Source organism: Lupinus angustifolius, chromosome LG18 (genome assembly GCF_001865875.1).
Source record: "Lupinus angustifolius cultivar Tanjil chromosome LG18, LupAngTanjil_v1.0, whole genome shotgun sequence".
NCBI lineage: Eukaryota > Viridiplantae > Streptophyta > Magnoliopsida > Fabales > Fabaceae > Lupinus > Lupinus angustifolius.
This window is the reverse complement of record NC_032026.1, coordinates 14,960,686-14,975,738: the sequence shown is the minus strand read 5'-3', so window position 1 is coordinate 14,975,738 and position 15,053 is coordinate 14,960,686. Positions and strand designations below refer to the sequence as shown.

The window sequence follows — 15,053 nt, the reverse complement described above, 5'->3', positions numbered from 1 at the left end:
TTCTCCAATTAGCTGGATTTGCATGTTTGGACGCAAACAAATCATGTTTAACATTCAGATATTAATTACATGCCCAGATACAGATGTACGATTTCTTTCAAATTGCAAATGGTTTCAACTTGCAAACCAAAATTACTTTGCAAGTTCTATAAGGTAGATCCTTAATTATGGCTGCATATATCAGGGTTGAGGTATACCATAGACCATGTTCATAACAGTCACTCTAAAACAACCTAAAATCATTATAACAACCCCTGCCATAAAACAGATATGATTGTGACTAAAAACAGTTTTCCAGGTTGACAATTGAATTGACAACAGAAATTCCCTCTTTAGCAAGTCATAAGAGGTGACTCACTGCAATGACCATCTGAAACATCAGAAATCCTTTGTCTTGGAGACAAATTTGTGATGCCAGCAGCATCAAAGTCAAGATTGTTAATACTCTTTCTCTTAAGAGTTTCTGAACAGCTTTTCTCCTCCGAAACCTCAGCAATGGGGCTCATTAATCGTTCAGCCTCCTTCTGTTCACCAGAAATCATAGCCCGAGCTTCAGCCACAGCTGTCCCATCATCATCAGTGGCATACAGTATCTTCTGAAGTGCTGCTACAACCTTAATCATGAATGACAATAACCAACCATCATTAATCTTACCCTATTACCAACCATCAGTCACTTAAGTCAAGGCAAGAAGTTTAAGAGTACAATACCGGTGATTGTTCTATCTCAGGAATCTGGCAGATTATCTCAATATCTCTGAGTTTTGCGAAGTAGAAATCTCGTTCCTTCTCAAGGCTATCAACAGATAACTTCAACTCAGTTATCTGCATTAATCTCAGTGTAAGATTGTTGTAAAGATATACTATTAATTAGTCTATCACTATACAATTGATAATTCTGAAGGTAACAACACAAATTACCTGTTCATTATACGCAGGGCCTCCAGCAGAAGAAGGCCTTGTGCTTGTAGCCTTGGGTGCCTGATTTGTAGCATTTGCAGCAGTCGATACCTCATTCCTTCGAGCATTATGGGTAGAGTGAGTTCTGGAAGTTGTAGAACCCTTGGTTGAGGTTTGGGTCTGTGCAGATTTCTTGGTAGTTTCTCTTCCCCCCTTGCATAGTTCTCTCCTTTCCACAGGATTGTAACTAAAACCATAATATCATTTTTTTAAAATCCAGCATCCCATAATTTAAACCATTAAACCTAAATCTTCTTAATACTAATTGTTATTTACGGTGACTTGTAAGTAAGTATCAAATTCAGCATCAATGAGAATTACTTTTCATTCTTCCAAATCATTGATTTCAAAACATAACTTAAACTAGCATCTACAGCAATATAAAAAAATTTAAAGTAGGCGATTAAATTACTTGTGATGAAGTCCAGAATTAACAGAATCACAGTATCTTTTCATCCATTGCATGAACTCCAGGTTATCCAGCGGCCGTCCTTTCACTAACTTGCTGACCTCAATGTGCTGTGAGAATTCCAGAAACACAAATCTCAAACATGTAATTATAAAACAAAGACATCAAATTGAAATTGATATGAAAATGAAGGATATCTTGGCATGAAATTGAAATCAATAGCGGTTACCTTGGTGATTTTGAGTTTGTTAAAGACATCTTGAAGGACCTTGTAATTCTGAATCATCTCGTATTCGTTCTTAGCGTCGAAATTGACCTTGTGCATAGGCACCACCCCTGGATGAGCCACATCCAAAAGCTGGCAATGAACCGCACCAGAACAAGCCTGAAAGTTTGAAAACAGCGACGATCCAAGTAATTATTAAACTATTTACGGTGATTTTGAAAAAAAGGATAAAAATCTGATCGGAATTTAATTAAACAAAGATACAATACGATACCTCTTCCACTTTAGAGAGATTGAGTTGGAGAGAAGAGTTGATCCAAGCGAGAATCTCAGATCTGCCAACAAAGTAAGCCGAATCCATGATCCCAATGTTGTTCGCCATTGTTGTTTCTCTTTCTTTCTGTGTTCTACTATCTCTCTATCTAGTAACGGCTCTATAAAACAAGAACACAGTTCAAATTTATATTTAGAAATGAGCGGGATTCTTTGAAAGGGACACGGCACGTTGTGTTAGAACATTCAAATCCAAATAGTAATACAAAGTCAGGCCCGTGGGCCGTAATATCAATCAGGCAATACAAAGAGAAACTCAATGAAAAACCCGTTTGGGCTTCATTGTCTACCGTTGGGCCTCCGCTTAATAAGATACTTTAAGAAGGGAAGGATTAAGGATCATATCTCGCTAATTTTCAGTATCTTTCCTTTTTACTAATAATTTTTAGCATTGGAATTTAATGAATGAAATCATGAATTTTGTAGGATGCATTTTGATGTTCCATATGTTTTATTCTTCCTCTTATTTTAATGTCTTTAATTTAGCTATTAATATTATCCTTTATTGAACCTAAAATGCATGATTTTTATTTTGATTTGGGCTTAAGTTATTCTTGCTAGTTGACTTTATACCTAAAGATATGAAAATACAACCACGTGATTAGATTTCATTTTCTCTTACCTAACAATAAGGTGTTGATCTAGTAGTGTAAGCTCTATTAGATCTCTAGAAAGATCAAAAGCTCAAGGATTGAATTCCTATGAGTAATACTTATTGGGGGAGACAATCACACAACCAAAAAAAAGATTAATTCATTACCCATGAGGTTTAAGAATACTCTTGATAATACAAAAAAGATTCAGCATACAATCACACACCCAAAAAAAAAAATTAGTTCATTACCCCATAGGAATTTGAGAATACTCTTGATAATATAAAAAATATTCACCATATTGTCAATACTAATATATTATTCAACTTATCCAACCTATAATTAGATTTAGCATGTCGTTGAAGATGTTTAAGTTAGGTTGTACTCTATAAAATTGTATGATTGTGTAACGGCTTAAATCCTACTTTCTTATTAAATTTCCACTTGTGACCGATATCATATTTATTCATGTTATTCTCTATACTTGACTCTTAACATATGAAAGATGGTATTCTTGTTTTGATTGCATTTTAATTTTCACCATCCAATGCCAATTCAATACGTTGATATCATTTTTGTTGGCCATGTAAATTTTGTATTTCTCTATTAATACAATTTTTCTTATAAAAAATATCATTTTTGTTGTGCTTACTAAACATCATTCTCACAAATGAGTTATGCAAGGCAACCATGTTCGTGTTTTTCAATATATGGACCATGCATTTTGCCAAGAATATCATGTATTGATTAAGAAGGGACGAAGAATAGATAAGAGTTGCTATATACCTTCTTCCACTAGTACTCAATAAATAAGATAGTGATAGAAACTTTGTTGACATGTAGACCAAGATTAAAAAAGTAATTTTCTAAAATTAAAATTATTATCATACGTATGATAATACTATAATCATAAGAATGTATTATCCCAACTTTTATTTAATTTCAAATGAGGCAGACCACATACCACTTATGAATATACATTCGCGTATGATGAAATATTGTAATGGCAACAAAACTCTTGTTTAACGAAGAAAATGGAAACCAAACATTTTTCCTTCAAATATTTCACGCATCTCTCGAAGAATATAATATTTATTAGCCAAACATTTTACATGTGAGGGACTGAGATTTGGTAAACATTCCTAGTATTCAAATTCAAGTCCATTTAAACAAGATTGGGCTTCTAACAATATTTTTTCCATTCGACCATTGTAAACGTCCAAAGTCATAATCACTATGTGAGTTCTTGTCCAATGTCTTAAATGTGACAACATATGATTTTTTCTCATTTTTACCGAAACTCAATTCTTCTGGCTCAATTGAGATCTTAATAATTGGGTTATCTACAACAATTGATGCCTTGTAGGTTCCAACAACCCCCACATTAGTAAGACTTCGTGTGTGCTTTACAATGTTGGACCCATTAAACATCACAACAAATGAAGGGTAATTCAAGTCTGTTATACTATATCGTTTCCTTGAATTACACTGGAATTCTCTCCTCGCTACCATCTTGAGTTGGTTAGGTGTATAATTCAAGGCGCAAAGAAAATTAAGATAATCATTTGCATTTAAATCATACACCAATCCTGGATTAAGAGCATTGATAGGGTTCACATGCCCAGCACCAAAATCCAACGATGTCGCTGGTTTTCCACTGAAACTGTCTAGCAATGGATTACTATTGCTGTAGGTCGTATAAGATGTGGTCATCAGTGCAGATCGAATCATGGCTGGGCTCCATTTTGGATGAGCTGACTTGACTAGAGTTGCGATCCCACTCAAATGAGGGCATGCCATGGATGTACCTAACACAATAATTTCCCGTTAATTACATTTTTAAATTTGAGTATATACAATAAAAATAAACAAAAACAATCACAATCACAATGAACCACCTAATAAGTTTTGGAGACGAGGGTAGAATATAGAGAGACCCATTTCTAATATATATATATATATATATATATATATCGTATTTAAATAATTTGTTAAAAAAAGAAGAGAAAATGATATACATACTAACAATCTAACAATTTTTACATTATAAATGCATCATCCAACGTTGACATTTAATATAAATAAATAATGAATGATATAGCGTTTGTGTATAATTTTTACACCGATAATACATACATATTACAATTTAATGAAAAATAAGAAAACTCTACCTGAAATGATGTTGAAGTCCACACGTCTGGTGTCTTTATCTATATTGGTAGGATTTGAAGCCCTTGACCATGCTGCTAAGATGTTGACACCTGGACCAATGATATCAGGTTTTAAGATTTGTGGTGTGATGGAATTTGGGCCCCTAGAGCTAAATGCTGCAACAATCGGTGATGGCTTCATTCCATACATTGTTCCTATAAATCTAAACTTCACTGTCGCATTTGGATCAGATGACACGTACTTTCTTAAGGCATTACCGCTTTGCGCACCAACTTCCAATGCTGGCAAAAAATGCGGGTCTGCCACAAGCTCTTCACCATTTTTCACGGCATTAGCCTCCACCATGCCCAAACCGCCTGCAGATTTCACGACAAATCCTTTCTCTACCCTAGCATTTGATCCACGATCACACAACACGACTTTTCCTTTAACTTTTTTTGGCACCAAGGAACCGGGCATACATAAATTACCATCTTTTCCATTGCTTACATTCCCCGCGTAAACAAACGGTAAAGGAGTATTAGACAAAGGATGACCTTGATAAAGAGATGCACCAAGATACTTTTTTCTTTTTCCAGTGGTAACATATGCGGGGAATTCTCGATCTAGTGTGCCAGCTCCCACGGTGGTAATCCAAGGTGCTACGTTTGTAACACTAGAATACTTAGGGCCATCGTTTCCTCCTGCTGCAAAGACTGAAATGCCTTTTTCCATTGCTGCAAAACAGCCAATAGCAGTCATGTCTTCGTTATAATTCAGGGCTATAGTTCCAAGTGATAGAGATAAGATATTGACATTGTCTGAAATAGCCTTATCTATTGCGGCTAATATATCAGAACTATCACAAGAATCCTCCCAACAAACCTTGTAGATAGCAACTCTTGCATGTGGGGCCATACCATGTGCGGTTCCAGAAGCATAGCCGAATAGGTTTGCACCTTTCACCACTGACCCCGTAGCTGTGCTTGCTGTGTGTGTGCCGTGACCATCAGTGTCTCGTGCCGATTTGATCTCTTTAGTTTCATCAATTTTACCGTGCCAGGATTCAAAACCTTTTGTAAATATCCTTGCTCCAATCAATTTCTTGTTACAGTTTGAGGTTGTGAAATTGGGACCAGTTTCACATTCCCCTTTCCAAGTACTAGGAATGGGTCCAAGACCAGTATCATCAAAACTCTTGCTTTCAGGCCAAACACCACTGTCGATGATCCCGATGACAAGGTCACTACTATTTGCGATTAAATTTGGCAATTTGTGTATGATTTTATCAATACCTAGGAACTTTGGAGTTCGAGTTGTTTGCAATTTGGATATTTTACTCGGAGACACACCAAGAATCCAAGGTTGGCTCTTCAAAAATTGTGCTTCTTCATGTGTTAATGTTGCGGAGAATCCATGCATTGCATTGTCATATGTGTAAAGAATTTCTGCAGAATCAGATATAGATTTCAAAGACGATTCATACCAGACTGAATGGTGCTCGTAGCTTTCTGGCATTTTGGATTTGTCCACATGTACTATGTAATTATTCTTCCGATTTTCTGCTGTAACAATGCAAGAAATGCAAAGACCCGTAATCAACACAAGAAGATTCACCACAATAGGTTCCTTAAACATCTTCATACTCGTAAGCTATTTTCTCACATATTATTTGAGATGTGACAATGAAACTACTTTATAGACTTTAATTCAGAGTTGTAACTGTTGCCAACCAATAATGGAAAAAACAAGATTATAGGAACGAAATCGACAATATTGGTTGCTTAGTTCATTAAGTTATTTGTGTTGGTAAAAATAGAAAATAAATAAATAAAATAACATTATGAGATAATAAAATGCATGGATCTTGACATGCATTACTTCTATTTTGTGGTATTTTACATTAAAATTATTGATTGTTATCAATTATGAAAATCATATGTTACAAAAATTTAATTTTGTGGTTATTTACATGAGATAACATACCACTTTAGCTTTATTTCTAAGTATTCAATTTTTTACTTATAACAAAATTTAATTTTGTTTCCCACCTTGAAGATATATAAGCTTGGATTTGCTATATAAAATTGTATGATTATGTAATGTGTATATAGTGAAATCCGGTGTGTTTGCTTTGGACATTTTATGCTTTCATTTTCAATGAAAATAGAAAATGATGAAAACATGTTTGAACTGTTGTTTTCATTTTATATTTCTGGAAACATGAGTTCATTTGTAGAAATTTTGAAAATGAAAAAAATGTCATTTCCATAAAAAAGAAATCACATTTTATTAAAAAAATTAATTTTTTTTGCTCCACTTAGTTTAATATTTTTTATATTTTAATTTTTCCATTTTATTCCAATTTTTTTGATATTTTTGAAACCAATGGGTATCTATATTTTAGTTTCTAATTACACCTTCATCTATTACTCATTGTTTCACCATATTTTTCTATTTCCTTTTTAACCTATTTTTCAGTTTGCACTAAATTTGACTATTTAATTAAATTGTATTGAATTTTTTTATATCATTTTATATTATTTTAAATTATGTATGTAACCTTAAATATTAAAATATGTAGAATGAGAGGAGTAAAATTTTCAATTACTCAATCCATTAATCAATAACAAAACCTAAAATTCACTCAATAAGTGCGTCATAATTGAGACTACCATACACATTCATAATACAATTTATTTCTTTATTTCTCAACATGATAATTTTTTTTACCTCTCATATGGTATTGGTGAAATAATTCGACCATGAGTATGAATTTTGATTTTGGGATGAAAATTGAAGTCTCTTGAAGTTATTATAACCTTAATTAAATAATAAACACTTATATGTTAGTATTTTATTTTATCTTTATTTTTTGGAGAATATACCTACAAGTGCATAATGCTCATTGCTCCTTATGACATTCCCTACGTCTTTTTTATTGCTCATGACCAACTTCAACAATTAATTTTTTTTAATGTGTTAATAACATAAAATTTGTTGAAATCATTGACTTGACTAATTTAATGATTAAAACTTAGAATTGAATTAATTGCAAGAGGAAATGAAAACATGTTTTGAGGAAATGAAAACATAAAATTGAAAATTATTTTTTTTAAAATGAAAATAGAAATAGAAAACATTTCTTGAAACCAAACACACCCCTATTTTCTCATTAAATTCCCACTTGGGACAGATGTCATGTTTATTATTATTTTTCTCTTCTAAACATCTAAGTTATAATATACTTTTCCCTTTCTTAATTTTCGTGTTTTCATCTTTAAAGCGGCTTGCATTTCAATTAATTTTCACCATTCAATATATCGATCTCATTTTTGTTGGTCTCAATGAGATCAAATCACTAATAAAATTCAAACAAATTATTAATAAAATTCATTTTTAATTAATTTTATTGAACTGAATTACCATTGACACCAAATCAAATTCAAACGTGGAAAAATGAGGACAATTTATTAAAAAAAATTAAAGTTTTACGTCAGAACTTCCTAATAAGAATAGCATGTTACGATCCATGTATTAAGTGTCAGATTCAGATTCTGGAGAATCCAATACTTTCACATATGACACAGATAATTTTTTAATGGACATAACTTTAAATTCTTTTTTAAATTAAGAAAATTTTGTTTATCCTCATATATCTAAGCATTTAAGATTGCTCTACTCTTCTTGGGAGAAAAAGGAAAGTGCAAGTGGAATTATTGCAAGCGCTTATGAAGAATAAGCACAAAATCACTAAAAAGTAGCAAAATGTAACAATTTCCGAAAGAGGAGTTGATTTATATATTTTTTCAATTTATAATCTCAAATATTATAATCTCATAGTCACGGTGAAAATATAAATATGCAATATACATCAAACACATGTTTAATTATTGATGCAATCCAAACAATAAAATTATGATTCAATTCTAATTCTTCTGTAATTGGAATTTCAATTATATGGGAGAAACATCCCTAAAACATTTTAATACTTAAATCACGAAATTGATGATAAAAGTAAGAACGAGAATTTAATATTTCTTGTAGAGAAAGACATGTTGGAGCTGGGTCCACAAGTTGACGCCTTGACGGTGGGGCTAGTTGGGTAGCTAATATTACCAACATCCTCTTGCAATTTTCTGCACAATTATTGGCTTACATCCTGTCTGGCATACCGTGATTGGTTCATTATAACACAAGCATAGTATTAATCCAAATCTTCGGATATAAAAATACGTATTTACCTCTCTATTAATGAAGATGATTTTTGTTCATCATCTAGACCAGAATCATCTCTTATACTTGAGATGCAAATAGAAAAAACAAAAGAAAAACTATTCTGATTAAACTTTTAAATAATGAAATAATATTTTTGTTACTGAAAAAAGAAAAATTATTCTGAACTCCTTGTGTTACTAGTACTGTAGAGTATCTGGATCCTATCAAGAGATGCTCCTATATGCTAACTAAAGAGATATGTATTGGTGAGGTCCACGAGAGAAGATCTTGTTGGAATAGCAATTGCATTGGTCATGTCTATTAAATGATCACTCCTCTACTTTTTATAAGCCACATTTGCATTTGATCTTAGATGAGACTAGAAATAAAGAGAAAAAATAATACGTTTATTTTAATCTATAATTTTAAATTTATGAATGTTTAATACAAAACTACTCTTCGTAATTATATTTATATTCTAAACAATGATACGTAGTTAAATATGAATATTTTGTGTTGATTATAATACATTTTCTTTAGCAACAAAAAATTAAAAATACAATAGCCTAGACTCCAACCCATAGTAATAAGAAGTTGCTTAGGTTTTACTACTTAACAAAATTCACCAAGCACACTTAACATAACATATTATTGTTGAGTGAATTAATTAGTAATCATAATTTATACTAATTCCAAACCTTATTCACTCATTTCCTAGTCTCTCACCCCACAATACTGCACCCAACCACAACCACTACTCGTTGCACCACCACCTAACCAGCCACTTTGGACTATAACCTATCCAACCACTAGTACGTGTGACACCATCACCATTCCACCACAACCCAAATTTATTTATTACTATTGATTTATTCTTTAATAGTTTGTTCACGTGTTGCTTTTTAGTGGTGATGAAGGGAATGATTGAGAATACACTAATATTTCATTACTTTTAAATCTTCATTTTTTCTTCTATATAATCTAAAAATTAATTCGCGAATAGAATATAGTTTATAATTATCTTTTTGATGACGGTGGTTAGGAAAAATAAAGGCACAGACCAAAGGACATAGGGTGGCTGTGGCTGATGTGTCAACCTACGTCTCTTATAATCAAAGCCGTTCCAATATCACATGCGCCTACTAATCAAATGGGCCCACTCCAGACTGGGCTAAGCGCCAAGCCACAGTAATCTATTGTTCGTTACTTCGTTTCCTACTTCGTGGGACCCAAAATGAGAAGCTTCCCCTTCTTCCATCGTATACGTTAATCCAACGGCTAGTAGTCAAGGGACCCACCTTACATCGAGTTTATCAGTTGATGTAGAGATAAATACTTAAAAAAAAAAAAAGAGAAATACAACTTTTATTGATCAATCTATTTCTTTGCTAACAATATAATTACATTTTTATCATTAAGAACAAATAAAAATTAGACAATGGACTCTTCATTAAGAGAGGATGTCATCTTACAGGCAAAGATTAGTTGTCCCAACATTTTTAATCTTCAAGTGGTATACTAATCACATTCTAACAAATATTATACAAAAATTATTTTATGCTTATTTTATTTTATTACATAACAATCTTTAATGAAATTGAGATGTCTAAAATGGGACAGATGATGTTTCTTACATCATAAAACAAATCAACACCCATTTATTTTTATCTCACACTCCCTATATAAACCTTTTCCTACACTTCTTCTAATACACCTTCATATCTCACACTCTATTTACAAATACAAAACATAATGGATCGGAGTTGTGTGCTTTCTCTTGCATTGATCTGCATTGTTGTTGCCGGAGTTGGAGGACAATCTCCGGCCGCGGCACCAACCACATCTCCGGCAACTCCAGCTACAGCCCCTTCCACACCGAAATCACCAGCTGCTCCGGTTGCTGCTCCCAAAGCAGCTGCAACAACCCCTGCAGCGTCGCCGAAGCCAGAATCTCCGGCTACATCTCCTACCAAGTCCGTCGCACCAGCTCCGGTTGTTATCAAAGCTCCGGCATCTTCACCTCCCGCAGTGACTCCAGTGAGCTCGCCACCAGTACCAGTTCCGGTGAGTTCTCCACCTGTTCCAGTTCCAGTGAGTTCTCCACCTGCTCCTGTTCCGGTGAATTCTCCCCCACCGGCAAATCCTCCGGCTAGTGCTCCTCCTGCACCAGTGCCTGTGGTAGCACCCATCGCTGAGGTTCCTGCTCCGACAAAGTCTAAGAAGAAGACTAATAAGGGAAAGAAGCACCATGCACCAGCACCGTCACCGTCATTGTTAGGCCCACCAGCGCCGCCGGCAGGTGCTCCGGGACCCAGCGAGGATGCTTCATCTCCTGGTCCAGCTGTTGAGAACGACCAGGTACGCATTTACGCTTTTAAATCTGAAAATTATTTGAGTTTGTCTTTAAATTAAAGTGTATCTATTTTGAGATCTATTTCAATGTACTTTAGATTAAAACACTCTTACGTTAGATGAAGTTTATTGTTGTTACAAGTTGAATCAGATCTATAGTTCAAGATCTGAGGAGATAAAAACAAAACATTAAGATGCTTAATTGACTTTAGCCTTAGTATATGTTATTTGGTGAGCAAGTCCATGATTGTTTTGATGATGTGCTGACAGTGTAAAAAACTTTACATTATGAGTGCATAGATTTTAAACTCTATCTAATAATGTTAAACTTGGATTGATAATGTAATTATGTTGGTCCATGATAAATGATTACTATATAGTTGTTAAAAAATTGATTGAGTAAAATGTTTGGATCTGAGATTTATGTGGTTCTTATATATTACAGAGTGGAGCTGAAACCATGAGGTGCTTGAAGAAGGTGCTAAGATGCATAGTTTTGGGCTGGGCAACCCTTGTTTTGTTCTTCTAGAGACTGAGAGAGACTTCATTATTGTTGTTGCTGCTATATTCCTGTATCATTTATTTTCATTTTTCAGCCCTAGTTATGGGCTAATATTAAATTTATTTATCACTTGTTTCTTTCCAACTCATATATTCTATTATTATTGACAATGTTTATTATCATTATTGCTAGCTGCTGTATATTATTTTAGGTTTGTTTCTAAAGTGTGCCCTGGTCGTGGCTAAGTTCTTATCAGAAAATTAAACATATTATATCTTGAGGTATTAAATACAGGGAGAAGATATATTTACGGGAAGAGTTAAACATCTTAACCATCAATTGTAGGTAAGTTAAATGTTTTAAATTACTGAATCGATCTAAACTATTAAATTTCTTTAGAATTGATGACTAATATGTGCTCCAAATTTTACTTTTAGAGAAGGGATCCCCACTCTTAACTACATCATTTCTTAAGATAAATTTACTTTTCTTAAAAAGTTTAATATGTATGTCACTATTAGAATATCATAAAATCTTTATTTATATTATTTTTTATTTATGAATAATGATTAAGATATGAATGAGAAATGATGTGCTAATAATTTAAAAATAGTGCAATATCTACGTATTGTTAGTGTAAAAATTTATACACAATCAATATATTATCTATTATTAATTTATATTACTTTTGAAGAATTAATAATAATTTAGAAAACACTTATAATACAATACATGGCTATTAAATAATTCTTAAATATAGTTAACACTTAACGTGTCGTGATTCTAGTAATGCTTTGCCAATAGAATCATTTGCTTTGCGTTTTGCCATACCCTTGGGATAGCTCGAGAGGCAAGCACCGACATTCGAAATCTTTTTGTATTAGCTGTTTTTTAGGTAATCTGTCTGATTCTCAATCATAAATAGTATTATTAATAACATAACGCATAGAGTATTAGTATATTAATATAATGGTTTAATTGGTAATTTACATATATATTAAGTTATATATATACATATTTATAATATAAATATTATTTGAAACATATATTGTAATTGTCTAGTGAGTAACAATGTTACAAGCAACTATTAGATTCAAGACCTGAATTCTTAATATGTCCTTTAAAAACATGAATTATTTATGTTCAAATCAATTTTGATCTATATTTTTAGTTTTTGACCGGTTTAATTATATGTGATATAATTCTCATGTCTGGAATGGACTAGTTAATAGTTTCGGTATAACCCTATGTTAATGGTTATTAATAATATAGTCTACACCCATTAAAGTGGTAGGCTAGTTTTTAAGTTTTAATCACTTCTATTCAGTATGATATATGGTAGTGTTATATATCAACTGAAGTTTGACATTTAACATTGATCTTGTTGGGAACAAGCGAACAATCAAATAGTAAAGAGTATAGAGACAAGAGAATAACACAAGAGATTTGGTAACGAGGTTCGGCCAATTGTGCCTACGTCCCCGGGAGCGTTGAGCGGCTACCACTATATATTATTAGAGAATAAAGATTAGTGTTTTACTATTCTTCTCCTTGTTATAATAGGTTTACATTAACATCAATATATATAGCCCTCTACCCCAACCCCTTTACATCAGTCCGAGTCCATAACTTGTATTGCTGTTATCTAGAGATATGAGTCATTGCACAACAATCTCCACCTTGGCGAATATCATCAATCTCCATCTTCCGCCATTTAGTTGGGGGCGCTCAATAGTCCATCATCAGTGAATGTTCAACAAGCTCAGGCAATGCCTGAACTTGTCCACAGTAACCGGTTTGGTTAACATATCAGCTGCATTTTCTGAAGTGTGAACCTTCTGCAATAGTATCTGCCCACAAGCTACCAACTCTCTGATCTTATGAAATCTCACATCAATATGTTTGGTCCCAGCATGATACACCTGGTTCTTTGCCAAGAAGATAGCACTTTGACTGTCACAATGCAGCGGAACTCCACCTTGCTCAATGCCTAACTCATTTACTAGCCCCATAAGCCACAAGGCTTCCTTAGAAGCTTCACCAGCTGCCATGTACTCTGCTTCAGTTGTGGACATAGCAACAACAGACTGAACTGATGATCTCCACATAATTGGTCCACCTGCAAGGGTGAAGACAAACCCCGTTGTGGACCTTCTATCATCCAAGTCTCCTGCATAGTCCGAATCAACATAACCAATAACTGAAGGCTTACTCTGTTGGCTGCCAAACATGATACCGAGACCTGTAGTCCCCTTCAAATATCTGAAAATCCATTTGACTGCTTCCCAATGTTGCTTCCCTGGTTTCGACATGTACTTGCATACTTGACTAACTGCTTGTGCCAAGTCCGGTCTAGTAAAAACCATAGCATACATCAAGCATCCCACTTCACTGGCATATGGAACCTTTGGCATGTATTTCTTCTCTTCATATGTCTTCGGACACTGATCTAAGGAAAGCTTGAAGTGATTTTCCAATGGAGTGCTCACTACTTTAGCATTGCTCATATCAAATCTCTCTAAGATCTTTTCAACATAGCTTTGCTGGGAGAGCCATAGTTTTCTAGCTCCCCTATCCCTGTGAATCTCCATCCCAAGAATCTTCCTAGCAGCCCCTAAATCTTTCATGTCAAACTCCTTACCTAGCATGACTTTCAGCTCATTGATATCACTCAAATGATTAGCAGCAATCAACATATCATCAACATAAAGTAACAGAAAAATAAACGAACCATCGTCAAGGCTTCTCACATAAACACAGCAATCATACTCACAACGCTTATAACCAAGCTTCAACATATAAGTGTCAAACCGCTTGTACCACTGTCTGGGAGACTGCTTCAACCCATATAGAGACTTCTTCAACTTGCAAACCAAGTGACTCTGTCCAGCTGCACTGAACCCCTCTGGTTGTGTCATGTAAATTTTCTCCTCTAATTCACCATGGAGAAAGGCAGTCTTCACATCCATCTGTTCTAAGTGCATATCCCGGCTGGCTACCAAGGCAAGCACTGCCCTGATAGAAGTGTGTCTCACCACTGGGGAGAAAATCTCATTGTAGTCGATCCCCTTCTGCTGTGAATACCCTTTTGCTACAAGACGAGCCTTGAACTTTTCCCCTTCTTTTTCAGATACTGCTGGCTTCCTCTTGTACACCCACTTGCACCCAACTGCACGCTTGTCTGGGGGCAATGGAACAAGCTCCCAAGTTTGGTTCTTCTGTAAAGACTCCATCTCCTCCATCATGGCACCCATCCATTGTTCTTTCTCCTGGCTGTTTATAGCCTCTTGAAAGCTACATGGATCTCCT

At 34.1% G+C, this 15,053-nt stretch overlaps 3 protein-coding genes across 3 annotated transcripts; 1 reads left to right on the top strand and 2 right to left on the bottom strand.

Annotated features, from left to right (window-relative positions):
- On the bottom strand, positions 33-2,053 carry LOC109332277 (microtubule-associated protein RP/EB family member 1C-like). The gene is made up of 6 exons (XM_019567207.1): positions 1,870-2,053; positions 1,599-1,754; positions 1,373-1,479; positions 922-1,147; positions 712-825; positions 33-614 (listed from the first exon to the last, which is right to left on the bottom strand). Exons 1-6 carry the CDS (start codon positions 1,975-1,977, stop codon positions 333-335), a joined length of 993 nt encoding a protein of 330 aa, XP_019422752.1. The 5' UTR covers positions 1,978-2,053; the 3' UTR covers positions 33-332.
- LOC109332687 (subtilisin-like protease SBT1.7) lies at positions 3,625-6,349 on the bottom strand. The gene is made up of 2 exons (XM_019567712.1): positions 4,693-6,349; positions 3,625-4,329 (listed from the first exon to the last, which is right to left on the bottom strand). Exons 1-2 carry the CDS (start codon positions 6,314-6,316, stop codon positions 3,677-3,679), a joined length of 2,277 nt encoding a protein of 758 aa, XP_019423257.1. The 5' UTR covers positions 6,317-6,349; the 3' UTR covers positions 3,625-3,676.
- LOC109333394 (lysine-rich arabinogalactan protein 18-like) lies at positions 10,582-11,904 on the top strand. The gene is made up of 2 exons (XM_019568868.1): positions 10,582-11,248; positions 11,688-11,904. Exons 1-2 carry the CDS (start codon positions 10,643-10,645, stop codon positions 11,769-11,771), a joined length of 690 nt encoding a protein of 229 aa, XP_019424413.1. The 5' UTR covers positions 10,582-10,642; the 3' UTR covers positions 11,772-11,904.

Coding starts and splice junctions, on each gene's coding strand:
- LOC109332277 (XM_019567207.1), bottom strand. CDS start 1,977: ATGGCGAACAACATTGGGATCATGGATTCGGCTTACTTTGTTGGCAGA. Junction 826..921: donor GCCCTGCGTATAATGAACAG/GTAATTTGTGTT, acceptor AGATTAATGCAG/ATAACTGAGTTGAAGTTATC. Junction 615..711: donor CTGAGATAGAACAATCACCG/GTATTGTACTCT, acceptor TTCATGATTAAG/GTTGTAGCAGCACTTCAGAA.
- LOC109333394 (XM_019568868.1), top strand. CDS start 10,643: ATGGATCGGAGTTGTGTGCTTTCTCTTGCATTGATCTGCATTGTTGTT. Junction 11,249..11,687: donor CAGCTGTTGAGAACGACCAG/GTACGCATTTAC, acceptor TATATATTACAG/AGTGGAGCTGAAACCATGAG.
- LOC109332687 (XM_019567712.1), bottom strand. CDS start 6,316: ATGAAGATGTTTAAGGAACCTATTGTGGTGAATCTTCTTGTGTTGATT. Junction 4,330..4,692: donor GGACTTCAACATCATTTCAG/GTAGAGTTTTCT, acceptor TTATTGTGTTAG/GTACATCCATGGCATGCCCT.